The sequence below is a fragment of the Hippopotamus amphibius genome, chromosome 13, assembly GCF_030028045.1.
Source record: "Hippopotamus amphibius kiboko isolate mHipAmp2 chromosome 13, mHipAmp2.hap2, whole genome shotgun sequence".
Classification (NCBI taxonomy): Eukaryota; Metazoa; Chordata; class Mammalia; order Artiodactyla; family Hippopotamidae; genus Hippopotamus; species Hippopotamus amphibius.
In genome coordinates, this window is record NC_080198.1 from 7,356,204 (window position 1) to 7,382,228 (window position 26,025).

The following is a 26,025-nucleotide window of genomic DNA, read 5'->3' on the forward strand; positions in this document are numbered from 1 at the left end:
AGTAAGAAAACCCAGGGCTCCTGACTTCTAGCTCGAGCTTCTCTTTTCGAGAAGCCGTGTGGGTCGTCATCCGTTTGAAATGTGTATGTTGAGGACCTCTTATTTTCCTAGACTGTGCTTTGTGCTGAAGACACACAGATTAATGAGACACAGCCCCTTCTCTAGAGAGAGAGCACGTGGCTTGGGGAATGTCCACAGGTGGTGTGGTTGGGGCAGACACCCAGTCTCTGTGGCCCTGCTCTGTGAACCCTGCCACCTGCTTGCTCTTCAGGCCTCAGCGTTTCGTCACTTCCTCTGCAAAGCTTCCTTGAGTGTGACCTGGTACCATCCTTTGTGTGCCCACAATATTCTGCACTTGTTGATTTGCTTATTCAGCTAGTATTTATTGAGCACCTACCATGTGTGCAGCCCTGGCTTACAGTGGCAAACAAGACAGACTTGGTTCCTGCCGTGGCGGAATCTACCGCCTAGTGGAGGAGAGAGATGCAAAACCAAACGAAAAAACCAAATGAAAGACAACATGTCATCAAATGATTACTGTGATGGAATGATTGCTAGGGTCTGGGTCGGAGGATCTACGATGGCTTCCCCCACATTTCTTGGCACTTTAGTAAAGGCTATAAGGCTGGGCTCGGCTGGGCTCTCTCCCTCCCTCTCCACAGGGGGCCACTTCAGCTGTGGGAGCTCAGGGCACCGAGATGGCATTGGGGGGGGGGGGGGCAGTGTCTTCTTGGAACCCACCTCCACCCCCCGCCAACATTCTCTCGATCAAAGTGGTCTCAGCTCTAGCTCAGCTTCAAGGGAGGGAAAATAAAGCCCTCCTCTTCAGTAGAGGGCTGCTAAAGGATTTGCAGCCCTCTTGAATCCTCCACACTGAGCTAGAATGGCAGTCAGGGAAGGCTTCTGGAGGAAGTGGCATTTAAGCAGAGACCCGAGGGATGAGAAGGAGCGGCCGTGGGGACGTGTGAGGGGAAGAGAAGCCAGTGGGGCTGGAACTGGTAATGAGGGGAGCCGTAGCTATTGAGGCATCCTGAGCAGGGAGAAGCGTGATCTGATTTCCATTTTTAAAAGACCACCCTGGACTGGAGGAGGCAAGAGTGGAGCTGAGGAGACCAGCAGGGTGATGGCAGTATAGCTCTCCAGGCAGGGGTGACAATGGCCTGGGTGACAGCAGAGCTGACAGAGAGTGGGCAGGTGCTGGCAAATCTTTCAGAGGCAGAATTGAGGAAAAGAGAGGAAAAAGAGAAGAATGTGTTTCTGACTTGAGATGGAGAGACTTGAGGAGGGGCTAAGGCAAAAGCTGCCACCCTGTGTTATAATCACCTTTCTTTCTGGTCTGTCCCTCTTTTGATGACTAGACTGCCAGCTCTGAGATGGAAGAGGGGGTGGCTGTTGGCCTGGGATTCCTAGCGCCTGACCCAAGGTTTGGCATATGGTTGGTCCTCACTGAGTGTTTGTTGAGTGAATGGCTCTGGACTGGTTGGGTGGCTGCATTTGTGGCTGCATTAGGAGCTTGGGGAGGCCATCTGGGTGAAAGCAAAGATACCACCAACTGTGATACCTGGCACGGGCACAAGGTTGCTGAGAGGATCGTCCCTGACTGGGGCATCGGGACCACAGAAGCTAAGCTCTCGTTTACAGAGTGTGGTCCTGATCAGCAGCTTTGGCATCCCCATCCAGTGGGGACCTGTCAGAAACCAAAGCCCGTGGCCTCCTCCCAAACCTGCTGAAGGAGAAACTCTGTGGGTGGACCCCAGCACTCTGTATTTTAGCAAGCCTTCCAGGGGGTTCTGATGGCCGTTCACATTGGAAAGTTGCCCGGGATGATGACTTTCTGGGTGATAATTCTTTACAATTCACTTTCAGGCTGCGCTGGCCTTCCAGACCCCTCCTCTTCCCCAGCATAAAATCCATAATCCACTGTCCTTTTGCAGCTGGTCCTGACCTGGGCTGGCCTTGTCTGTTTTGAGGCCTGAAGCTGGGAGCCCTTCCTGAGCAGGAGCACGGTGGGCGGCACACGGGGGTCTTAAAACCTGCCTCTGGGGGTAGATGGATGTCCTGCAAACAAATTGGGTAGTTCTAGGAAACCAGAGGTTTCCTGGAACTAAGACTTCTTCCTCCGGCGAAGTGTTTTCTGGAACTCCAACACTTTGAGCTGTCTAGTGCGAGGGAAGGGGAGTGAAGAGAGAAAGAATGAGTGGAGGTGGGGAAGACGGCTGCTCCACACCTGCCGTAGAGACTCTCGACATACCTTAGGGCGCGGAGGCTCTGAGAGGCTCCACAGTAAATGAGCCTATTGCGTTCTTTCTGAAGGCTGTTTGACCACAGGATTCTCCCTCCCTCATCATGTTTATTAAGTTTTTTTTAACCAAGCTAGTGCACCTTGGGACCCAGTTTGGAAAGCTCTGCTGAAACAAACTCTGCATTCTCTTCTGGAATGCTTGCGCTGCGTGCAAGTCGTGTGGGAGGTGACAAGGCCCCCTTCTATTCCGACTCCCTCAGTGGTTGGTACCCCTGACCTGGCGAGCACCATACCTGCTAAAAATGCTCTCCCCAGAAGGTTGTGTTGGTTGCTGCTGTTTGCACAGCTGTGAAAAAAAAGTGACAGGGAATTCTATTCAAATATGTTTAAACTGGAGAAAGTTGGAGTGTGTGGAAAGAGCTGGGAGATGCTTGGCCAGTCAATGAATAATGCTTAATATTCTCTGCAAAGTAGGTTTGGAGCATCTCTTAGCTTCATAGAGCAGTTGAGAGGGAGAATTCAGTGAGTAACCAACTTGATTGCCAAGAAAATGCTTCTTTGGCAGGATGAAACATCACAGACTTTTTGTTTCCATAGATGTAGCATTTCCCTAAAAAGATGCTGTAATTTAGACTTGGCCTTCCAGGTGAATCCTAAGGACAGAAGCACTTTTGTAGTGAGTAAATTGAGCCTATCAGTGTGCAAAGGATTCAGAATGAAAAGGTTTGTTCAGATCAAGTCAGGGATAATGCGAGAGGGCCTCCTGCTGGGACTCACATCTCCATTCACAGCAGCTGCCGTTGCTATGGCTACCATCACACCAGTGATGGCTTTCCAGTAATGTTGTCCAGAGCTGGTGTTCTCCTAGGATAGGTTGCCAGCTGAATCTTTCCTGATGGCTCTGTGTCTGTGCTGTGCACATTGTGTAATCTTTCAAATACCCACCTCATCCATGTTACTGCATGCCAGGTGCCCTGTAGATGTTTCACATGCAGCGTCCCATTTAACCTTCATGGTAAACGTTGCTATCTTTGAGACAGGTACTACCTTTGTCTTTCTAGTTGGAAACATGGAGGTTCTGAGAAATTAAGTAATTTGTCCAGAGGGACACAACTGTAGCAGGTAAGTGGCAGAGCTAAGATTCTCATCTTGGTTTAACTGGCTCCAAAATGCAAAAATGCTTCTAGCTGCATAACTCTGGGTATGTCCCCTCACTTCTCTGGGCTGGTTTGGTGTTTCCTGAGAGTTGTGCATTGGTCCAGACCATATCCTTCTTGTGAGGGCATCAGAGGGCTCCCTCTTCTCCTGCTGATCAGCTTGTGCTCATCTCCCCAGGGCCAGCTCAGGGCTCACCTCGTCTGCAAAGCCCTTGATGCAGGTCCCAGGCCCACAGTCAGCTGCTCTTCCCCTGGCCTCCCACAGTGATCTGTATGTCACTCTCCTGGGGCTTGGGTCAGACTATCAAGGAATGATCCAGTTCATATTTCTGGTTCTCCCACCTCAGTCTGCCAGCTGCTCGAAGGCAAGGAGCCATTTCTAGTCTCTTTCTCTAACTGACATACAATAGAAGCTCTGTCAAAGTCTTGAATGAATACTGAAAAGACCAAGATACTACTGAATACTTTCTTCAAATACTCGAAGGAAATAGACTTATTTTGTGCAGAAGGAGGGAAGTGATGTCCAATGATAGCATTTTCAGAAAAGCAGACTTTAACTCAACCTTGAGAATGTTCCAGTAGCCAGAGCTGTCCAGCAAGAAAAGGGCTGCCTTTGGAGGTGTGAGTTCCCAATCCATGGAGGTTGTGTACACAGAGGCCGGGTGTTTTAGGGGCACATTTCTGTAATGTGAAGGCTGGTCAGACTGGATCAGTGTTCCTCAAAATGAGGGAGGGATCATTGATAGCACATGAGCCGTAAATACTGACTGATCTTTTCAATTCTCCTTCAGTGTTTGTGGTTACAGTTTGGTTCTAGTATGTTGCTAACACCTCTCTAACCCCTCTTTTAACAAATAGACAACAGACCTTGGGCATCAGCCTCCACCTAGGAGTGAATGATACTGTTTTGAACTTATTTTTTCAGTTACCTTCTATTTAGGGCAAGTGATGCTGGTTTTTTAAAATTTTATTTTAACCTAAGACCAGGGAAAGCCCTTTGTAAATAAATCCATTTAAGTAAAAAGAGGCAATCAACAGGGAGCAGGACGGCAGAAATCCTGAAGCCAGAATGAGATACCCTGAGGGCCCCTGCCATCTCCTCCTGGAAAGCGAACATCTTTCATCTCTACTCTCTTCATCCTCCACCCTTGTTTTCATTTCTGGGAGTAATTTTAAGGTGGGAGGCTCAGCCCCTTGAGTGGTCCTTACAGTGGCTACAGCCCCTTTTTCTCCCTCCAGTTTTTCCTTCTGGGCCCTTCCCAGATCCTACACCTGGTTTCCTGGAATCCTCAGAGTCTATAATCAGCAACTTCCAGAGTATTAGCCAGGACGTGATTTATTTATATTTGGATATGCTTGATATGCATAGATATGTGCATATCATTTAAATTTTATTCTAAAAATGAAAAATAGATGTTGTCATAAAGATTTTAATAAGCAGTAATATGCAGGGGTTTAGTTTTGACTCGATTCCATTAAGCAAATAGGATAATAATGACCTTCCAAAATTATATAGTACCTTGCACTTTGCAAAGTGTTCCCCCTCCCGCTGTCCCACCCCCACCCCCGGCCTTTAGCTGCTTGTATCCGCCCAAGAATCCTGGTAGGGCCAGGGCAGTCAGGGAAGGTGTCATCATCCCCAACTGACAGGCAAGGGACCCGAAGGCCAGCCAGGTGGCCACCGATCCCTGCCGATCGGAGAAAGGACGGGCGGGAGGAGCTGTGGGTCAGTGCCCTTCCTCTCCCGAGTGCCTCATGCATTTTGCAGGTGGGTAAACCAAGGTAGAGGGTCTCACAGGGAAAGAGAAGTTGAGGTTGGCCAGACATTGCCTAATGAGGCAGGGACTTTTGTTCCGGCACTAAGAATACATTCAGCAAGTCAGAAGGGAGCTCAGGAGCACTGCTGGACCAGACCCAGTGTGCCGTCATTTTGAAGTGTGAGGACCTAGCCAGTAAGCGAGTGAATAATTCTGCCTCGGGGTGGAGGGGGCATTTCCACACCATTGGTACTGGGCCTTGAATTATACATAAGGGTTTGCTGGGAGAGATGGTGGTAATGGGAGGAGGAAAACCAACATGTACAACAAACCTACCATGGACTCTATGTCCACATACAACAGTCAATGGATTTTCGCAGTAGCCTAGTGACATGCTGGTGGTAATAACAGTGATGCCAATAATAATAATAATAATAATAATAATAATAATAATAAATATAATTATAATATTATTTAATATTATTAAATAATATAGTAATATAATAATATATTAAATATATAATTTTATATTATATAATTTAAAAATATAATTATATAATATAATATAATAATATTACAGTGTAATATAATATTATTATAATATGACATTACTATTATTATTATTATAAAAATATTATTATCAGGTGATGGGTTTGATGTTGAGAGTGTCTCATGAATTACCTCATTTAATCCTCAGAGCACCACTGTAAGATGAGCATTATCAACCCTGTTTTACAGATAAGGAAAGAAAAGGTTTAACTAACTTCCCAAGTTCACCCAGCTGATGAGGGGCAGAACTGGTATTTTCACCCTAGCCCTTGACTGTATAGCACCCAGCATGGGTAGCAAAACCTGCTTCAGGCAGGTGACCCAATGGACGTAGTCCTTCCCTTTTGGAATGACTGTCTCAGGGCTGGCATCAGCCAAAGGCAGCTTCTAAGTCAGCACATTTCAGCCACGTGAAGGGGCTGCCCTGCCCTGAAGCCTCACACCCACTCTCTGCCACCAGGTGACTCCGAGGCAAAGCCCCAGTCAAACTCTGCCCCTCACCTGGACAGTTGCTCTGCCTCCGCCCTGGCCTTCCTGACCATTGATCATATCACTGGCCCATTCAAAATCTTCATTCGACCTTGACTTATAAAGTCCTTCATGATTGGGCTCCTCCCTTCCTGCCACAGCTGCCTCCTTTTCACCATGCCCTGCATCACCCCTCCCCGCGTCTGACAGAACTTCTTTCAGCCCCGGAACATCCATGTCTTGTCTGATCTCACAGCTTCGCACTCAGCCTTCCCTCTGCTTGCAAGATGTGTCTTCCTTCCCCCTTTCCCTCCTCCCTCCCTCCTCTGGAATCCCCTTCCTCACACAGCATGACATAGGAGAGGACTGTTACTCTCCCCTTTCAGAGTCCCTCCCTTCTTTTGATCACATGACCTAGATTTTCCTCTGGGGAATCATCCCTGAACAGTTCTGAGCCCATGAGCAGCATTGTATCCTCTTGGCCATAGAGCTTTATTTTTTAAATATTTTTTTTAAAAAAATTTTATTTTATTTTATTTTTTATTGACTGCATTGGGTCTTCATTGCAGTGCGCCGGCTTCTTATTGCGGTGGCTTCTCTTGTTGCAGAGCACAGGCTTAGGCATGCGGGCTTCAGTAGTTGCTGCACGTGGGCTCAGTAGTTGTGGTTCGCGGGCTCTAGAGCGCAGTCTCAGTAGTTGTGGCGCACGGGCTTAGTTGCTCTGTGGCATGTGGGATCTTTCTGGATGAATTAGATCCTGCCAAGGGCTCTTGAGGGATACAGGGAAATATGAGAGATGGTTCCTACCTTTAAGGGATTTACAGAATAAGTAATGACGCAAGCCCATATGGGTGAAGGGCAACTGACAAGGGAGTCAAGCAAGAAGATAAAAAAATGTCACCCAGAAGTAACTATACTAGAAGACTGAAATGAGTGGTTCAGACAGAACATTCTGTAGATCTCAGTTAATCCCTGGAGGAAAGGCTTTTGAAGTAGATTTTGCTGCTTGGAGTGAAGAGGGAAAGGCATTCCAAATAACTGAATGGAAAGATGCGAGGCAGGAATGCATGTGACCCAGGAAGAGCTACCCCTCTTCCCAGGTTTCAACAGCATCACTTCCCTATCTTGGAAGGTAGATACATAAAAGGGTAGATAATAGCCATTCACTGTTTCCATTTTTGTACTTCTTGTTAGGCTTTTCAAATAAAAAAGTTGGGGAATTGGGAAAAAAAATCCTTTGTCAGATCACGTGTATACATTAGGTTTTGAAAAGTATGGTTGCTATTGTCACAAAGGTCTGAAAGGCCCTCACTGGCCATTCTGTCACTCACCCATCCATTTGATGTGTGAGACAGTAAAGCCTCAGGTCGAGCTGCAAACCCAGGAACACACAGCAAATTAGCAGCAGAGCCACGAGCTGGAACATGCTCCCCAACTCCCAGTACAAGGGCCTCAGAATCTTTGGTGGGCAAAAAATAGATAAATGAAGAAACTCATTCCTGGCTCAGAGCTTCACCCACTGCCTGGAGCAGAGAGGGAGATGAGGGAGAGGGCTGGGGGGCGGCAGATTGGACCTTAAATTGGCCTTAAATGCCAGCAGAGGAGGTTAGATTTTAGCCTTTGTGTCTGTCATAGGTCCATTTGCTTCTCTAATGGACTGCACAAAAGATACCCAAGGATGGCACCCAGTTAACATTTGCAGAATTAAGGATTCATGCTCCCAGCAAGGACAATGAATTCCAAATCCTGCTTGGGGCAACTTAGGTAGCGAAAGGTTAACCATACTTTTCGGCCCCTGGAACTAATTGAGGGAGTGTTTTTCTGAGCTTTGCTGGCAGCCACCCAAGCAAGCCCAGTTCAGAACCCGGGAGTGTCTTGGAAGGGAGCAGGAAACCAGAGGCAGGGACTCGGCATCTTGGGGATGGGGTCAACTGCAGAAGCTCCACTCCCTCCCAGAGGGACCACCATCCCGGGGCAGTGGATTTGGAGTCATCTGCAACATGGAGATCAGCAGGCCTGGAAATGGGTTCTGTTTGCTAAGCAGAATTTTCCGGTGCCCAGCCAGGAAGCCGGGAAGCTGGCTCACTGCTGATTTCTTTTTCCCAACTCATCAACTTGGCAAGACCTCACTCCTCTAGCTGCAGTCACTTGGAGCCTCATACTCAGCTTCCCTAGCCAAAGAAAGAAAGCTGTGACTCACCAGAAATTTTCATTGCTATTTTCTGGCTGTAAAAAAAGGAAAATACATGCACATATATGTGAAAGTTCTCAATTATACCTTAGCTCAGCAGCTTCCACCTGCTGTGTTGACATAGGGAGGCAAGATTGGAAAAGCAGAAAGGCCCTCAGGATGTGCCTTAGAGGACAGAGCGCCTGCCCAGGTTCATTTTGGCATCTTCCAGAAGTGTGGCTACAGCAGGCAGAATGGCTGCTAGCGTGGAGAGCTGGGTCTCAGGTCAAAGGGGTGCCACTTTCAAAAGGGACAAGTAACCCTCTGAAAAGAGAAGGCTGGTGTCCAGCTCTGCCATACGTGGCCTGGATGCTTCTTCCTGTGGTCCCGGTACAATCCAGATGGCCAGCGGGATGGTGATCCGTGTGCTGGCTGGAGCCCTGGCAACCCTGCACCTGCCCCTTCCTCTGCCTTGCTCCAGCTACACCGGCCTTTATTTGGTGTCTTAAATGCACCGAGCTCTCTGTCCCCCAGCCTTTGCCCATTCTGTTCCCTCTGCCTGGGACCCTCTCCCGCAAGCCACCCTCCTGGCCCGACCCCCTTCACCTGGCTCCCCGATCTCTTCCTTTAGAGCCCAGCGGAAAGGCCCCTTCCTTAGGGACATTTCAGTGACCTCCGAAATCCGGCCAGGTCCCCTCGTTATGGGTCCTCATGCACCACCTCTCCTCTCTAGCACTTTCTATAGCTGTGACTCCATCCACACGTGCTGAACTCTCTGAGGGTCATCTTCAGTCCTCTCCCCAGCTGGACTGAAAGCTCCATGGAGGCGGAAACTGTGTCTGTTATGCTTCATATTATGTCCCTGGGGACTGGTCCGTGTGAAATATTCCATAAAAATGTATCGAGGGACTTCCCTGCCGGTCCAGTGGTTAAGACTTCACCTTCCAACGCAGGGGGTGCGGGTTCGATCCCTGGTCGGGGAGCTAAGATCCCACATGCCTCGCTGCCTAAAAACCAAAACATAAAACAGAAGCCATATTGTAACAAATTCAATAAAGACTAAAACTTAAAAAAAAGTATCGAGTGGGTCAGTTGCTGAATGACCATAAGTGAATGACCCTGGAGCTGTTTTCTGGTGTTTAACACCAAGGTTGACAATATGGTCTGAGTAGCCAGGCCACAGGTGTTAAGGGACCTGCATATAGTCACACAGGTAGTATGGACTGAGGGGAAACCGCCCCCCACCCCACCCCCAAGTTCAGATGCCTTTCTGTTTCATTGTGTCTTTCTGTCTCACCATGCTGGGCCCCATCTGTGGCTTTCCCTCTTCTTTCTGATGTGGTGAGAGCCAAGGTACCATTGTGGCCAAGGCCAGGATGACAGCTCTCCAGAGAGTGGTCAACTCCACCCTGATCTTGGCTGTGGACAGCCTTGTTCACCCCAGTCGTTTAGTCTACAGGTGAGCTGCCCTACGTGAGGGGAGCCAGGGCCGGGAGAAGATGGGGAGAGCAGAAGCCGCCTCCCATGCTGGTGGACCCAGAGGATGGGCCTGCTGGTTGGATGGCAGGCCTGGGACTGTGTCTCTGCCGAGGATGGTCTGGCATAGCATCCTTGTCCTAGGCCTCCTCAAGGTCAGCAGGGCAGGAGGAGCCTAGCCCTGCCCCATCACTCCAGCTGCAGCCTTTCCAGGCCTCCTGGAAATCTGCCTCTTCTGCCATGTGGTCACATGCATTTGTAAAGAGTTCCAGGTCATTCCATGGTTTCAAATGTCATCCAAGTGCCTGTTGCCAGCATCCACATTTGTCTCTCTAGCCAGATAGCACCTTCTGAGTGTTCCACAGCCCTTTAGACTCTCTGTGTTCAAGCAGAGCTCATCACCTTCTCTCCCTGCCCTGCTGCTGTAAATGCTCCTCATCTCAGTATATGCTACCCCTGCTCTCAGGCACCCAGCCTGGAAGACTTGGAGTCATTCTGAGCATCTTCTTCTCCCTCCCAACCAGTCAATCTCCGGGTGCAGTCAGGTTACCACCTAAACGTTTCTTGAATCCCTCAGTTACCCTCTTGGCCCCCTTGAGCCCATCCTCCACGCAGTAGCCAGAGTGAGAGCTTGAAAGTAGAATTTTACTCTTTCACTCCTCTGCCCTAAACCCCTCCGTGCCTCCCCGCCAACCTCAGGACAAAACTCAAACTCTTTACTGGGACTTAAAGGCCCTTGACTGTGTGGCCTCTGCCTAATTCTCCAATCTTTTTTTTTTTCCCACTCTCCCCGCATCACCCCAGGACATGATGCTTGAGCCCCCTTAACTATATTTGACTCACCAACCTGCTCTCTCTAGGCCTTTGTTCATCATATTTCTCCACCTAGAAGGTTCTTCTTGTCAAACTCCATTGCAGCACTTAGTTCTCAGTCTAGAAAGTGCTTCCTCCAGGAAGCCATCCATGCTCACCCCTCCACCAGATCTGGGCAAGGGGGCCTCCGCTGCCCTGTAGTCTCCTTCCCATCACTATGCTTATGAGGCTGTATCATCATCTTCTATTGCCTTGTGTGTCTCCCTTACCCAAATGGAAGCCTTGTGGAGCAGGGTCTTGTCCGCTGTGGTCACTGCTGCATCCGCAGCCTCTCGCCTGCCTGGCATGTACACACAGAGACAGACGATGAATGAATGAAAGCCTGAATGAGCCAAGGCCTTATCTCCCCAGCAGCTGTTCATTTTAGCTTGATAAGTCCTTGGTTGCTTTCGGGTAACTCTCTCCTCCTTGCCTCTGCTCTTTCTGCCACCACTGTAATCCCGTCTGAGGCTGCCCTCTTTCTGCTCTTTCTCTTATCCAGTCTCCCTGGCCAGGTGACCTAATTAATGGTCCCCAAGCTGTCCCAGCACTTCTGCATCCTTTCAAGATCTTTTTCCTTCCCCTGAAACTCACCTTCTGGCTGAGACTTCCATAAATTTTGCACATTTAATTCCCTGATGCTGTTCAATTCTTGCAACCCAGGCTGAGCTCAGCCCCTGAAGTAATTTAGGTAACAGCTCAATTATCTCATCTCTCTTTTAATCTTTCCATTTGTATTGCCACCTAGGAAGCAGTGGAAATGGAATGTAAAATATTTTCTGCCCAAATCCACTTCTCCCCTTGCAGTTCTTATCTCGGTGCATGTCATCAGCATCCAACCAGTTGCCTGAGATCCAAACCTTAGAATCACCATCCACTTTCCCCTCCCTCACCTCCTCTCTATTTCCAGGAAGTCTCCAAGATTCTCTGCTCACCCTTCTCTGACCACCACCCAGGCCCTCATCATCTCTCTTCTCCTGGACTAGGGTCACCTCCTGACTGGTCCTCCTGCCCCCAGGCTCACACCTCTGGCCACATCCATTCACTACACTCATCCATCTGCTTATCCATCCACCCACCAGCCTACCCACCCATCAACCCATCCATCTGTCCATCATCCGCTAGTCTGCCTTCAATGATCTTTCTAAGACACACATTGGTTAGATCATACCTCTGCTTAAGTAACTTCCATGACTCCCCACTGCCTACAGCAGGCATTCTTAACCCTGGGTGCACATTAGAATCTCATAGAGAATGTTTTAAAAATACCAATACCAAGGCTCTCCCCATTTGGGGTGTAGAGATTCTGACTTAATTAGTCTTGGATGGGGCTTGGGCCTTATTCTTTTTTAAAAGCTTCTCAGGTGATTTTAGTGTGCAAACCAGGTTGAGAACCATGTGGTCTAGGTGACAAAATCCTAACTCACTAGGCTGGCATTCAGCTCCCCACAATTGAGCCTTTAACCTGTTTCCCCATCCTTATGTCCTCCCCTCACACACTTAGAATTCTAGCTCTGCTGAGCTACTTCTCTCTCTTTGTATCCACAGGCCCCCTGCCTAAAATTCCATCTCTCTCTGCCCCTCTATTTGGAAAACTCCTACCTATTCTTCAAGACCCAGCACAAATGTGACCTTTCTTATTGGGTTTCTCTTCCACAGCATCTACTACAGGTCAGGGACATTGCTGGGTACTGGATATGATGACTAAAACAGAAACAGTTCCTGCTCTCAAAGAACTTCGAGTAGGGTGATGGGTGGGGAGTTGAAACTCCTTAAGGCAGAAATACTCAAACCTGAGTGTGTATCACAATCCCCTGGAGGGCTGGTCAAAACACAGGTGCTGGGCCCATCCCCAGGATTTCTTATTAAGTTCTGGGGTCGCCCTGAGAATTTGCATTTCCAACAAATTTCCAAGTGAAGCTGGTGTATCTGGGCTGGGGACTACCTCTGAGAACCCCTGCCCTAGAGCTAGGTTAGAGGCATGCTCTCCAGGGCATGTCATTTAAGCCAAGACTCAGAGGAAGAGAGAAGGGCGGAGGCTCACACCTTCCAGACGCACAGCGAAGGCCCCATGTGGGAAGAAGCTGACAGGAAAGCAAAGGGGACTGTGTGATGGGGACATGGAGTGGGCTCTGTGTCTTCTCCAGCTTCTCACGCAGAACTCTGTGCGTCTCTATCCTAGCACCGCAGCACCTTCCACTGCGTTCCTTCTTCCCAAGCCATCTCATTAGGAGCCCCTCCGAGGCAGCTCTGTGTCATGGTCACCCAGAGCCCACCTGAGACCTGACACGGAGTAAATGCTGAGGGATTTGGGCTGGGCTGTTGGATTTAAGTATTCCAGCTTTTTCTCTAGGCTATAATATAAACAAAGGAGAACTGCTTTGTTTCTCTTATAGCATAATGCCTCCTCCCTTTTCCTTCGATGGTTTCTAACATATCCGTTCTCTCTCTAAACCAAATTCCCTTCTCCCAAATTCCTGCTACCTGGACAGATTTTTAGCCTATTTGATGACAGAAAGAAAAGTCAACTGGCCTCTCCTCACCTATCCTTCCCAAGCCCAGGGTTTGGGTGGAGTGAGGGGTGGGTGTGCTGTGGCTGCCCAGAGGCCCTCAGGGCTACCCCCTCCCACACTTCCACTTGACTTTGGGAGGATAATGTGGTCATAGTGGGAATTAGCAGAATTCCCTTCCTCAAAAACACTGATAGTGGGAGGCCGCATTTCCTGAGAGAACCAGGGCCGGCCCCCAGGGGGAGGCAGGTAGGCCTGGGGGACTGACCTTGGGCCAGTCACCCTCAGGTGGTGGATGGGCCCCTGCCCCAACATCACTTTCCCACCTTGGAAAGTGGAGGAAGGGTCATAGGTCAAGTACACAGCCCAGATGCCCCGTGTGGTGACATGGGATTATTGGTTTGATTTTGGTTTCTAATCGTCCTTCACTCTCTTCCTGGACACTAGGGTGTACATACACTTTACTGAGACTAACAGAGGGGTCTTTGATAAAGCACAGAGAAGAGAGATAACCCCCATTTTATTTTTGGAAATATCCCATGTCCCAAGCTTCGGGAAACACTGGTGCATAGATCTGTGGTTCTCAGACTTGCGAGTGAGTCAGCAGCCTGGAGGGCTTATTAAAACTCAGATTACCAGGTCACCCCCAGAGGTCCTGATTCAGCAGGTCTGGAGTGGAGCTTGGGAGTCTGCGTTTCTAATAGACCCCAGGCTGTGCTGCTGCTGATCTAGGGACCCCGAAACTTTGAGAACCCCTGTCTTAGCAGAATGCCCATGTAGAGGACACTAAGAATCTGTCAATCATTGCAGGACAAAGATCTGTCTTGTGTGTACTTCACTCAAAAGCAAACTTCCTTAGGCCCTCCTCCGAAGTATAAAACCTGAAATCCTCCAGGCCCTCAGCTCCATTGAGGGGCAAAGGAATGTGTTTCCAAGAGGCCAAGAGACCAGCACTGACCCTGGAGGAGGACAAAAAGTTTCAGAGCCTGAGGGGACCTCAGGGGCTGTGGGAGGCAAGGAGGGGAAGGAAAGGGCCCACTTTTTGTTCCATCCACTGGATATTTCTAGAACTGATACAAAAATTTCAAGCGCAATTGCTTTCGTATTTCTTAGCTCCAGGAAAGACAGCTTCCTCTCAAGGGAGAGATGCATGTAGCAAGTGCCACATCCAGTGGGAGAGTAGGATGGGATAGGACTTCTAAGTCAAAAACCGGGGTTTTGGCCCCAGCACTGCGCTGTGACCTTGGGAGCATGGCTTTGGCCCAATGGTCTCTGTTGCCCCAGCTGTAAAATGTGTTATAATAAAACGAGTTTGAAAGGGCCCCATGACGGTCAAAAGAGCTGTGGTGGGTGACAACATAGAACACTGTGTGGTTGGCAGTTCCAGTGAAGCCAACTGAGCTGTTTTGGTTTCCACAGGAAGGACCAATATCTCCTCTCACCTGTGAACTGTTGGTATCTAGTTCTGCATCAGACCAGGCGGGAGAGCCGAGACCATGCCACCCTCAATGACATCTTCATGAACAATGTCATCGTCCGCCTCTCCCAAATCAGCGAGGATGTCATCAGACTCTTCAAAAAGGTGAGTACTCGAGTCACCCGGGTTTCTGCTCCAGGCTGGCCATGGCAAGACTGCCAGCCAGGGTGGGGTGTGGTTTGGGGACATGGGACCGGGGGCAGGCATGTTGAAGGGTGCAGGGGGCTGAGGACTGGACTTGGCACCCCAGATCCTAAGTCTGAGTCCTGGATGTGGCTGGGGGTCTCAGCCACTTCAGCAACCACCTTCACCACAAAAATAAAAACTTTTGCATGGTTAGGTAAGTAGTATATTCGTTGTAGGATGTTTGGAAAAATAGAGATGAGCTCACACGTAGAAATTAACGTCATCTGAAATGTTATCACTCAGCCGTAATCACTTTGGTTGTTATAGGAATTTCTTTATATGTACATATGTAAATACATTTTCTGTGAGTGCTCATTTTATACATTTTATAGAATATGTGCTTTTCCCAAATGAGATCAGACTGCATTTATGATTTTACTCTCTGCTTATGTCGCCTAACAAGTTACATAATACTGGATCACAAAATTTTCCTATTTCAATAAACGTAATTCCATAATATTTTGCAAGATTACATAGTATTCCATCATATAGCTATACCCTAGTTTATTTAACCAATTCCTTATTGTTGAACACTTTAGTGATTTCCATATTATAAATTTTGCTGCTGTGAGCTTCTTTTATATATACCTTTGTCACATTCACTGCTATTTTTTTAACTGAAGTATATTTATAGTATTATATTAGTTTTAGGTGTATAGCATAGTGATTCAGTATTTTTACAGATTGTACTCCATTAAAAGTTATTACAAGATAATGGTTATATTTCCTTGTGCTATACAGTATATCCTTATTGCTTATTTATTTCATTTATTGTAGTTTATATCTCTTAATCCCATACCCCTAATTTGCCTCTCACCCCTTTGGTAACCAGTAGTTTGTTTTCTATATCTGTGAGTCTGTTTCTGTTTTGCATATATATTCATTTGTATTATTTTTTTAGATTTCACATATAAGTGATATAATACAGTATTTGGCTTTGACTTATTTCACTAAGCATAATATTCTCTAGGTCCATCCACACTGTTGCAAATAGCGTAATTTCATTTTTTTTATGGCTGAATAATATTCTATTATATATTTTTATATAATAGTGGATCTATCTATATATCTATCTAATGTTCTTTATCCATTCATCTTTTGATGGGCCACCACTATTTTCTTTTTCTTTCTTTCTTTCTTTCTTTCTTTCTTTCTTTCTTTCTTTCTTTCTTTCTTTCTTCCTTCCTTCCTTCCTTCCTTCCTTCCTTCCTCCCTTCCTTCCTTTCTTCCTTTCTTTTTCTTTTTATTTTTTTTGCCATGCTGCATGTGGGATCTTAGTTTCCAGACCAGGGATCAAACTTGCACCCCCCGTATTGGAAGCGCAGATTCATAACCACTGGACTGCCAGGGAAGCCCCTATTTTCTTAAGATCAGTTTCTGTAACAGGACTTTTAGGATCAAAGTTTGCTCATTTGTTTGTCTATTAAATGAGGTTAAGCGCAGCTACTTCCCAGGGGCAGTGTGAGGGTTAAATGAAATGGTACATTTGAAGGAGGGGGGTATTATTGAGAAGTGGTTCAGGGTGTGGCCTTTGGGCCCAGAATTCTTAAATTTCTAAGTTCATAATCCTGGTTCCATCATTTATTAGCTGTGTGTCTTTGGATGTGTTACGTAAACTCTCCGAGCTTCAGTTTCCTTATTTATGAAGTGGGGTTAGAAATACCCACAGGGCAGTTGCTTGGGTTAAAAGGGTTATTAATCCCAAGTAAAGCATGGAAAGCAGCGCCTGGCACTGAGTAAGTGCTCAGGAAAGCTGGCTATTATTATACGAGTGTAAGAGACTATTACTACTAAAATGATCCAGCTCACCTATTTTTGCCAGGTGCCACTTTTAGGGAAAACGTACCTGGGATTGCTAGACGCACAGAAGAAGAGGACAAGTTGGTTTGAAATATAGTCATCTCTCCCTGGTCTGTATGTGGATTGTCCACTTTAAGGATGAATTCTATAGCAAAATTGTAACTGCAAGCTAATTCCCTCCTGCCACATAATCTGTCCGGTCTCCTCCTGGGGCTGTGTTTATGAAGTGTAGTCTAACTTTAATACTTGTGTAAGCAAACATAACTAGGAAGGTAAATGCAGCTCAATAAAAAAAATTCACATAGCGCTTTACAAAGCCAAACTGAAGTGATTCAGATCACTTTGTCCCATTACAAGCCCCCGCCTGTCACTGCCACTGTCACATCTATTTTCCTGGTTGGGAGGGACTCACAGAGAAAGGGTCATCAGGGCCTTTAGGAAATGAAGGGTCTTTTCCTGAGCTGAGCCCTGGGACAAGTGAGATAAATCTTTTCAGCTCTCATTTAGGCTGACAGCAGCCTCACTTGTGATGGAGGTTAACAGGGTGGAAAATAATGAAAAAAGGTCTACAGCTGAGCTCCTGGCTGCCTTGTTACCAGGCCTGTGCCTGTGGAACAAAGGAAATGACCTGGCCGCTCTGGGCCAAGAGAGAGCTGGAGACGGACAGGGCCTGACTGGCTGATTTAGCACAGTGTGTCCCCCTTGGGTAATATCAGTTATAGATGATCTCAGCACCAAGGCCTGCAGGCTTACATAATAATAGTTCTGCAGACAGAGGCTGGTCTCTGGTCAGACTGGGGAACAGGATATCACTCAGCCCATTTTACAGATGAGAAGCTAAAGCCTAAGAATGGCCAGTTGTCATCACCTTCAGGAAGCAGCACGGATGGGCTTTTGATATCTGTCTCAGAACCGCATTTCACTGTGTGTCCCTGAGCAAGTCTCTCTGAGCCTCAGTTTTCTCATCTGGGAAGTGGAGATGGTGACAGTGCCACACTGGGGGTGGGAGTCCTTTGCCATCTGCCAAGTCACATTCTGGTGCTGCCTCTGCAGGAGATGGGAGTCGCTCCAGGCCAGGTGTCCTTCCTGTGTCTGGGCCTGGGACAGCTGCCCCACCTGCCAGCTTCTCAGCGGCGCAGAATGCTCTTTGACTTAATAACTCACCTTTTCCTGATTCTGTGTTTCTCCTTCTGCAATGCAGTGTATTATGCCTGGAAGCAGCATTCCACAGCCATTCTAGGCTTCATCTGGGCAAATGGACTTGGGCATGCAGGTGGCCCTTGCTTTAAGTGTGAGATGTGGATCTGCCAGAGCAGAATGAGCTGGATGAGATCTTAGTGGCCATGGTAGTGATCAGGACTCTTACCATTGCAAACAACAGAAACCCAGCTCAACTGGCTTGAGGGAGGAAAGGGAGCTATCAGCTCTTCCAAACCAAGATCGGCTTCAGGCAGGGGGGATTCAAGGGCACAAAGGATGTTGTCATAACCCAATCTCTCTGCAACTCTGCTCCAGTTTTCTCTGCTTTCCAGTTTTGTTTTGTTGTTTTGTTTTGTTTTAATGGAGGGGTGGGAGAAGGGCTCCTGTGTAGTCAGTCTCTCTCTCTGTGATGACCACATGGCTCCTGGAGCCCCAGGCTTACATTCTACCTGCTTCAAGTCCAACAGAAAGTGAGCAGTCCCTTCTCCCAGAAGTGGGTCTTACAGGCTCTGACTGCCCCAGTGTGGGTCACACAAGTGTTCCTAAAGCTTGGGTATACACTCCTTCATCCCTGATGCATGGGATGAAGAATGGCTGAGAGGGTGGTTCCCCAGGAAAAACTGGGTGCTCTTACAAGAAGGGTGAAATAAAACAATGGATGTCCACTAGGCCTTCTGTTCCAGTCCTTTTATCACCCTCTTCACAAGCTGTCCTCTCTCTTGCCAGATCTCTCCCAATAATGGGTGTTCATTACCTTGCATTGCATTTGGGGACAACTGAGATCCATAGAAAATTCTCCCCAATGTTGAGATGAAATATTTCATGGTTTCCATTCACAGGTCCTGTGGGCCACCTAGATCAATCCACATGAAAATCTGTCAGTTACTCATCACCACACACCCAGGCCCTTCCTGCCTCTGCGTGAACATGCCAGGTTCCTTCGGTTGACCTCCTGTGACTTGGCTTTGCATTTTCTCTCCTCCTGAGTCAGGCTCCAGGGCTTCTCTGACCTGCAGAAGTTAATATTCAGAACCATTCAGAACACTCCAGGAAGCTCTGACCAGCTAGAGGAGAGCAGGGCTGTCTAGACACTTTATTTCTAATAATGAACCCTATGAAGGCACTTGCCTTTTTCATGATTGTCTCATCACATGGCTGACTCATTCTGAACGCTCAGCTCAAATCTCCTGGGGATTTTGTACCAAATGTTCTTTAATCTATCCTATGAATTCTACACTTGTGTTTCCTTGTATTTGCCCTTTTAAAACTTCGTTTTATTAGATTCTGGTCAAATAGGATCAGTGTCCTTATTTAAGTGATTTTTCAAGCAGCAATACAGTAACTTTTCCAAGAGTTTCCTCATTCCTCCTCTGTGGGAAAAGCCTGTTTTATAACTTCTCCATGTCCTTCTCCTCTGTGTTACCTTCTTCTATGTGTCAATCCTTTGGCCCCATGTTTGACCCTTCTCTATTTTCTTAGTGGAGAAAGTGGAAAGTGGGGCAGAGGATTGAGAATGAGTTCACAGTGGAGGTGATGCTTGAATTGGGTGTTGAAGGATCAATAGGAGTCTCCCAAGTGGGGAAAGAGATTGGGAGTTCAGTGTTAGGACAAAGGCAAGAGCACAGGGGACAGAGCGTCATGATGGGGGTCCAAGGCAGCTTGGAAGAGAGGCTGCAAAATGGTGGTCCACAGCTGAATTTGGTTCGCAAGTGTAATCTGCTTGGCCCTCACTATATTAAGAAAACTTCAACTAATATTTTAAAATTGTGGGATTTTGCATAAAAATCAGAATTTTGTATTCCTCTTGAAAAACCAGAAGCTCTGACAGTACCAGAACAACATGGGGTCATACTTGGCGGTGGTTGTCCGGAGCTGAGTAGCTGCTGGCCCTTCAGGCCAGGTGCACTCACTCCACTGCCCCACAGCCCCTGCGGGTTTTCTGGCGCATGACACCTACCCCTTTATTTTAGCTCCTTGGCCCTTTGTGCATTTGAGTTTGTGGCCTCATCTTTAAACATGAGCTAACAATGCTTCTCCAAATCTAGCATCAGAATTACCTGGAGGGCTTGTTAAACATGGATTCCTGGGCCCCATGCCCACAGCTTCTGATTCACCAGGTTGGAGTGAGGCCTGAGAATCTGCATTTCTAACGAGTTCCCAGGCATTGCTGATGCTGCTGATCTGGGGATCACACATGGGGAATGACTTAGTCCAACATCCTGGTTTTCCAGGGGAGGAAACCTGTGTCTTGGGCCCACCTCTGGTGAGCACAGAGTCTGGCCCAAGACACAGGTTTTCTACTCCAGGTCCAGGCCTGAATCCACTGACCCCCGTGGTGCACCAGCAGGGAGGGTCCATCTGCATCCTGCATGCTCTCTCTTCCCGCCCCAACCATTTCTGAGCTGGGCATTGAAGCCCATTTCATCTCCAGCCTCAGCTTCCTTAACAATAGCCATCCATTATTCTCTGCTCCAATGCCTGCAGAATTTAATTAGTTGCCCCAGCCGTGGAGTGAGTTTGATTGTCGGAAGCTGTGGTGTTCTGAAAGAAGCGCTAATGAGGAAAGACTCTTAGCAGAGAAGAGAGGGCATTCGGGGGGCTTGTGTTTGAAAGCATCTATTCACTGTGTGGCAATAAGGGCTTGGTCTTCAGTGAGCTTTTTCGTTCCCGCCTTGAAGATGTCCATCGCATTTCATAAATAAATAAGGGCTTTTGTATCCAATAATTGCCTTGCTTTGTAACCAAGATCAAAAGCACCAATGCCTTGGATTCAAAGCCAAGTTTATTTTGTATTTTTTGGTTGCGGGAGAGAGTGCAGGTTTGCATGCTGGAGGGTCCAGCTCTGAGGCCTGCACAGAGAGAGAGAGAACGAAGTGGGCAGACTGCCAGGAGCGAGGAGCCTTCAGCTGTCTCCACTGTCTCCCAGGGAGATAAGTTGTGAATGCTCACTCTGCTAGTCGAGCCTGCTGAGCTGGTTGCCATGTTCCCAACTTAGCAAACATGTATTAGTGCTTTCGTGACAATAGCTAAGCAATAATCATAGATTACAAACAATCAGTGATTCTTACTGTGTGCCAGGCTCTGGGCTAAGCATTCACTTCTTAAAGCCTTAGAGGAAGGTGCTGTCATCACCCCCATTTTACTGATGAGGAAACTGATGCTGATAAAGGTGAAGCTGGGGTTTGAATCCAGATTTGTCTGACCCCAGAGACCACGCTTAGTGGTAAAGGCAGGTGCTGAAGAAGATAGAGAGATGAATCAGACGCAGTACCTTTCCTCAAGGACCTCACAGTGAACAATGGAAGTGAAGACAGATGTGTATCAGTGACACAAATACAGAGGAAAGGGAAGCTGGTTCAGAGGGAGGAGGACTTCTAATCTGGGCTGGGGGGCAGTTTGGGGAAGGTTTTATGTTGGGGACGCAGCATTTGAAGTGAATCTTGAAGTGAGGATTAAGATCTATTCCAGCTTGGGTTCCCAGTAAGCTGACTCTCAGACAGTGATTATGGTGCAGGGGTATATTATCAAGTGTTCTTGGGGTTCCTACCTGCAGAAGGAAGGGAGGGAGGCAGGATTCAGGGAACGTGCAACAAAGGCCTCAAATGACTCCTTGGGGAGCTCTGAGGCTGGGGTGGCCCTTCTGGGTTGTCCTGGGTTGTGGCGAGAAAGCTAGGCCCTTATACCCTCATGTTACTCCTGGGAGGCATGTGACCTTGGGAAGGTGCCTCTTTGGTGAGGCAGTTCCTAACAGGACCAACAGCTGGGGGTGTCTGCTGGCAGCACTCCCCACAGCTGGGGGAATAAGTCCTCCAGTCCTGAAGGGGATCTGAGTGGTGCATTGCTGTGACCCCACGGATATGCAGAGATTTGGGGAAAGCGAGAGACAGGATTCTAGACCAAAGCAAAGGCACATCAACAGAAAAGTCTGGGTCCCGTATTGTGAGTAGTTTGGCCAGCATTGCAGTCTCATGTAGTGGTTAGGGGTATGGACAGACTGCATAATCCCTGTCCTGCCACTTTCCAACTGTGTGAGCTCAGCCTAATCCCTAAATCCTCTGAGTTTCAACATTTTCAAACTGAAGCTAATAAAAAAATCCTCCTCTTAGGGTTGTTGTAAGGATTAAAAAATGATGATATAGAATGCCTGCCTGCTACAAAGTAAGCAATCATTAAACATTAGCTATTATCAGGATGATTATTGGGACTTTGAGAAAGAACATAGTGAGAATTAAGTTTAGAAATGGGATGAAGGAACATTTAGGGCACACAGGTTAAATAAAGGGTCAGAAATAAGAAAATGTGCTCAGGAAAGCACTCACTGATTAGCTCTAACTGATCAGTGGTCTTTCTTTCTTTTTTTTATAACCTCATTTCTTTTTCTTGCCTTATATTGGTTTGGACCTCAACTGGTATAGTGTAGAGGGAAATGGGAAAGAAATGGCATTTCTGGCTTTTATTTTTTTAATTTATTTTTTATTGAAGTATAGTTGATTTATAATGTGTTAATTACTACTGTACAGCAAAGTGACTCAGTTATACATATATTCATTCTTTTTTGTACTCTTTCCATTATGATTTATCACAGGATATTGAATACACTCTTGACTTTTAAAAGCATGCTTCTAACTTTTCACCATTTAACTCTTAGCAAATTAGGAATAAATAGAAACTTCCTTAGCTTGACAAAGGGTGTTTATGGAAAACCACCAGTAAATCTCATATTTCCTGCTGAAGGGTTCAGCAAGATGGCTGATCAATATACAAAAATTAATAACATTCCTGTGTGTCTGCCACATCCAATTAAAAAATGTAATTTAAAAATGCATATACAAGAAAATAAGAGTGATTAAAAATTAATGCATTAATGTTATAAATTAGCTGCATCCTAGAAATTTTGATGTGATGTTTTCATTGTCATAAAGATATAAATATTTCATAATTTCCACTTTGCAATTTCTTCTTTGCCCCATAAATTTTTCAGAATTATGCATATTTTAGTTCCAAAGATTTTCTTTAAAGCTTTCTACTTGCTTTTAAATTTAACTTGATTGCCCCATAAAAAGAAAATAAGGCCTATAGGTTATATTTTTCGATATTTGTTGGAGCACTTGCCTTATCAGATATCAAGACTTCCTCTTAAGTGATAGTCAGTAAAACAGGTAGTACTGGAGCAGTGCTGAGGTAAACCAGCTGACGGGCCAGATCAGAGCCCAGAAATGAAGCCCCCACAAATTGGAACACAGTATATGGCAGTGCGCATCACAGACTGAGGGAAAGGACAGCCTATTTAGTAAATAGGGCTGATTCCACTGGTTGCTTGTCCATTTCTTATTGTTTTTTAGGAACGGGTTTAAACACACACACACACACACACACACACACACACACACACACAGTTTTTTTCCATATGGAAAAAAATTTGACCTGCACCTTAGTTCACAAAAATATGGATTAAAGTGCTAAAGGTAAAAAAACCCAAAACTTTAAAAATTTTTGGAAGAAAATATAGAAGGTTCTATTTAAAACCTTGGTGGGGGGGTAGGAAAAGGTTGCTTAAACATAAAACATAAAACAAAGAACCACACAACATAAAGGAAAATATTGGTAAATTCCGTTATATAAAGAAATTTTAAATCTTCTCCACAACAACAGCTGCAACAAATAAATAAAGCGAAAATACAGATCAGGCAAGGAAAAGATATTTGGCATGCATAGAATTAATAAAAGGTTAATAACCAGAATATAAAAATCAGCTCCTACAAATAAATCAGAAAAGGGCAAACAACCCAATAGGAACATGGGTAAAAGATATAAATGAGTAATCACAGAAAATGAAATTCAAATGGTTAAAAACATAAGAAAAGATGCTCATACTTACTGGTAATCAGGAGAAAGTAAAATAAAACAAAATGAGACTCAATTTGACCCCCATTAGGTTGGTCAAACAATCCCAAGTGCTAGCAAGAATGTAGAACAGCAGGGCCACTTGTGTCCTTCTAATAAACGTGTAAATTGGCCCAGCCCCTTTGGAGAACACTGGGAATGTCTAGTGACAGAGAAGGAAGAGGTACATACCCTGTTTCCCAGCAGTTCCACTTCTAAGTACAACCTAAGATATTCTAGCATATCTGCACACACACAAAACCTTGTGTAAGGAGGTTTTCTGCAATAGTTTTTGTAGTAAAGAAACAAAGAGAAGTCACCTAAATGGCCGTAATGGAGGGAGTGGTTAAGTAAGTTATGGATAGTCACATGGTGGACTATTGTACAATCATTTAGATGGAGGAACTAGATCTACGTAGAGCAATGTGTATAAGAGTTGAAAACACAATATTGGGTGAAAAAGGCAGGGTACACTATAATATTTTTATAAGTTTAAAACAAACAGTTCATATGGTTTGTACTGTTAGATACCTGTCTGAAACAGAACAATATAAAGGTAGACTATGTAAGAATACACAGCAGCTTCAGAAGAGTTATTGAGGGATGAGGGAGGAAGGAGGGAGATAAACAATGCTTCAGTGGCCTCTACAATGTTTTGCTTCCTAAGAGTGATTTTCAAGCAAAAATGGCAAAATCTTGATGGTTTTCTAATTTGGGTGGCATATCATGGGTGTTTGTGATTGTTGTTTCTGTGTGTTTTAAATATTGGAGTGCTAAAATTAGGAGGGAAAGGAAAGGCAGGTTGGAGACAGATCAAGGGGGCCTTGGGTGTCAGAATGAGAAACTGGGATTTATTTTTTAGACATAGAAGAACCACTGAAGGTTCCTGAGTAGGTGGTGATGTGGTCAGAGCCAAGTTTAAGGATGATTGATTTGTTGCATTTGATGGCTTTGAAAAGAGAGTTGCTGGACTTAGTTGTTATACATATACACTTACATACGAATTAGTGGTGGAAGGTTACAGGGGCCTGAATCAGGGAGGTTGATAAGGAAATAGAAAGGAATGAGTGGATAGGTGGATGGGTAGGTTCACGGGTAGATGGATGGATGGGTGGATGGATGGATGAATGGGTAGGTGGCTGAGTGGATTGGGTGGATGAGTGAATAGGTGGGAAGGTGGTGGATAGGTGGGTGGATACATGGGTACAGACATTTTTGAAAAGCCAGTGCAGTCCTCTATTACATCCTATTCACAAACAATGCGAATAGAGTAGAAGATCAGATTATAAAATGACAAGGAGGTTAGGGAGACGTCTCAGGTCAGTGATTCAGCAGGAATAAGTGATCAATAATATTTTGAATCCAACAAATAAGCCTGACAACATCCATATTCACCTTGAAGAGAATGTAGAGGGGGAGAAAACAGCTCAAAACTGAGGGGCTTCTGGTTTTTATCGCTATTGGTTTTTCAGGAAGAAGGATTTGTCATGCTCCTTAGGATACAGAGACTCTCACCAGCCCCTGAGCCTTCCGATGCTTATCTGTGAGAGGTTCATGTACCCCACCTCTTGCCAAAAAAAAAAAAAATTAGGGACATAGTCAGGAAGGATTATTCCTGAGTATGTTCTGATTTCACAGAGACTCAGCCCAGTGGTCCACACCATGTCCTTCTGCCTTGGCCTGGAAGCCAGAGGGTGGGGCCAGAAAACAGGAGATTCTCCCAAATGGCACTGGGTACTTGCATGTTGTCTAATATTGACAGTGACCTAAAGGAGAGCCTTTTAAATGTCAGCATGCTTTTTACAGTAAGGCAGAGGAATATGTTTTGTAATTATTTTTGAATGATTGGGGAAAAAATTCTAAAGACACACACAGTCATAGTGCTCCCAACAACAGAGTGGAAGCAACAGAATGGAATCATTGAGAGAATCACATTTACTAGTTCTGTGATCTTGAGTGAATTATTCACCCTCCTTGAGCCTTTGTGTCCTAACCTTTAAAGTGGGGTTAGAGTGGGGTTATATCCCATAAAGGGCTGCTATTAGGCTTACGTGAGGTATTGTCACCGAAGCAGTTATCACTGGGCCTGGTACATGGCTATTATTGTTGTTATAATCTTTCATGATAGGTATTATTGGTAGTAATAGTACTAAGCATTATTATTAATGATGATAAGTATTATATAAATAATAATATTTAGTATTATTAGAAGAGATCCAGAAACGCCTAGCCTGACCACATCAGGTCACTTGGTCATGCCATTCCAAGGTATCCTGAGACCTGTTATTTTAAGCATTT

General features: G+C 46.0%; 1 protein-coding gene across 1 annotated transcript in view; it reads left to right on the plus strand.

Moving 5' to 3' along the window:
• SRGAP3 (SLIT-ROBO Rho GTPase activating protein 3) overlaps nt 1-26,025 on the plus strand; it is a 241,245-nt gene that overhangs the window by 119,975 nt on the left and 95,245 nt on the right. Inside the window, exon 3 of the mRNA XM_057706592.1 lies at nt 14,601-14,763. Coding sequence (XP_057562575.1) covers nt 14,601-14,763 — 163 coding nt within the window. The remainder of the gene's footprint in view (nt 1-14,600; nt 14,764-26,025) is intronic.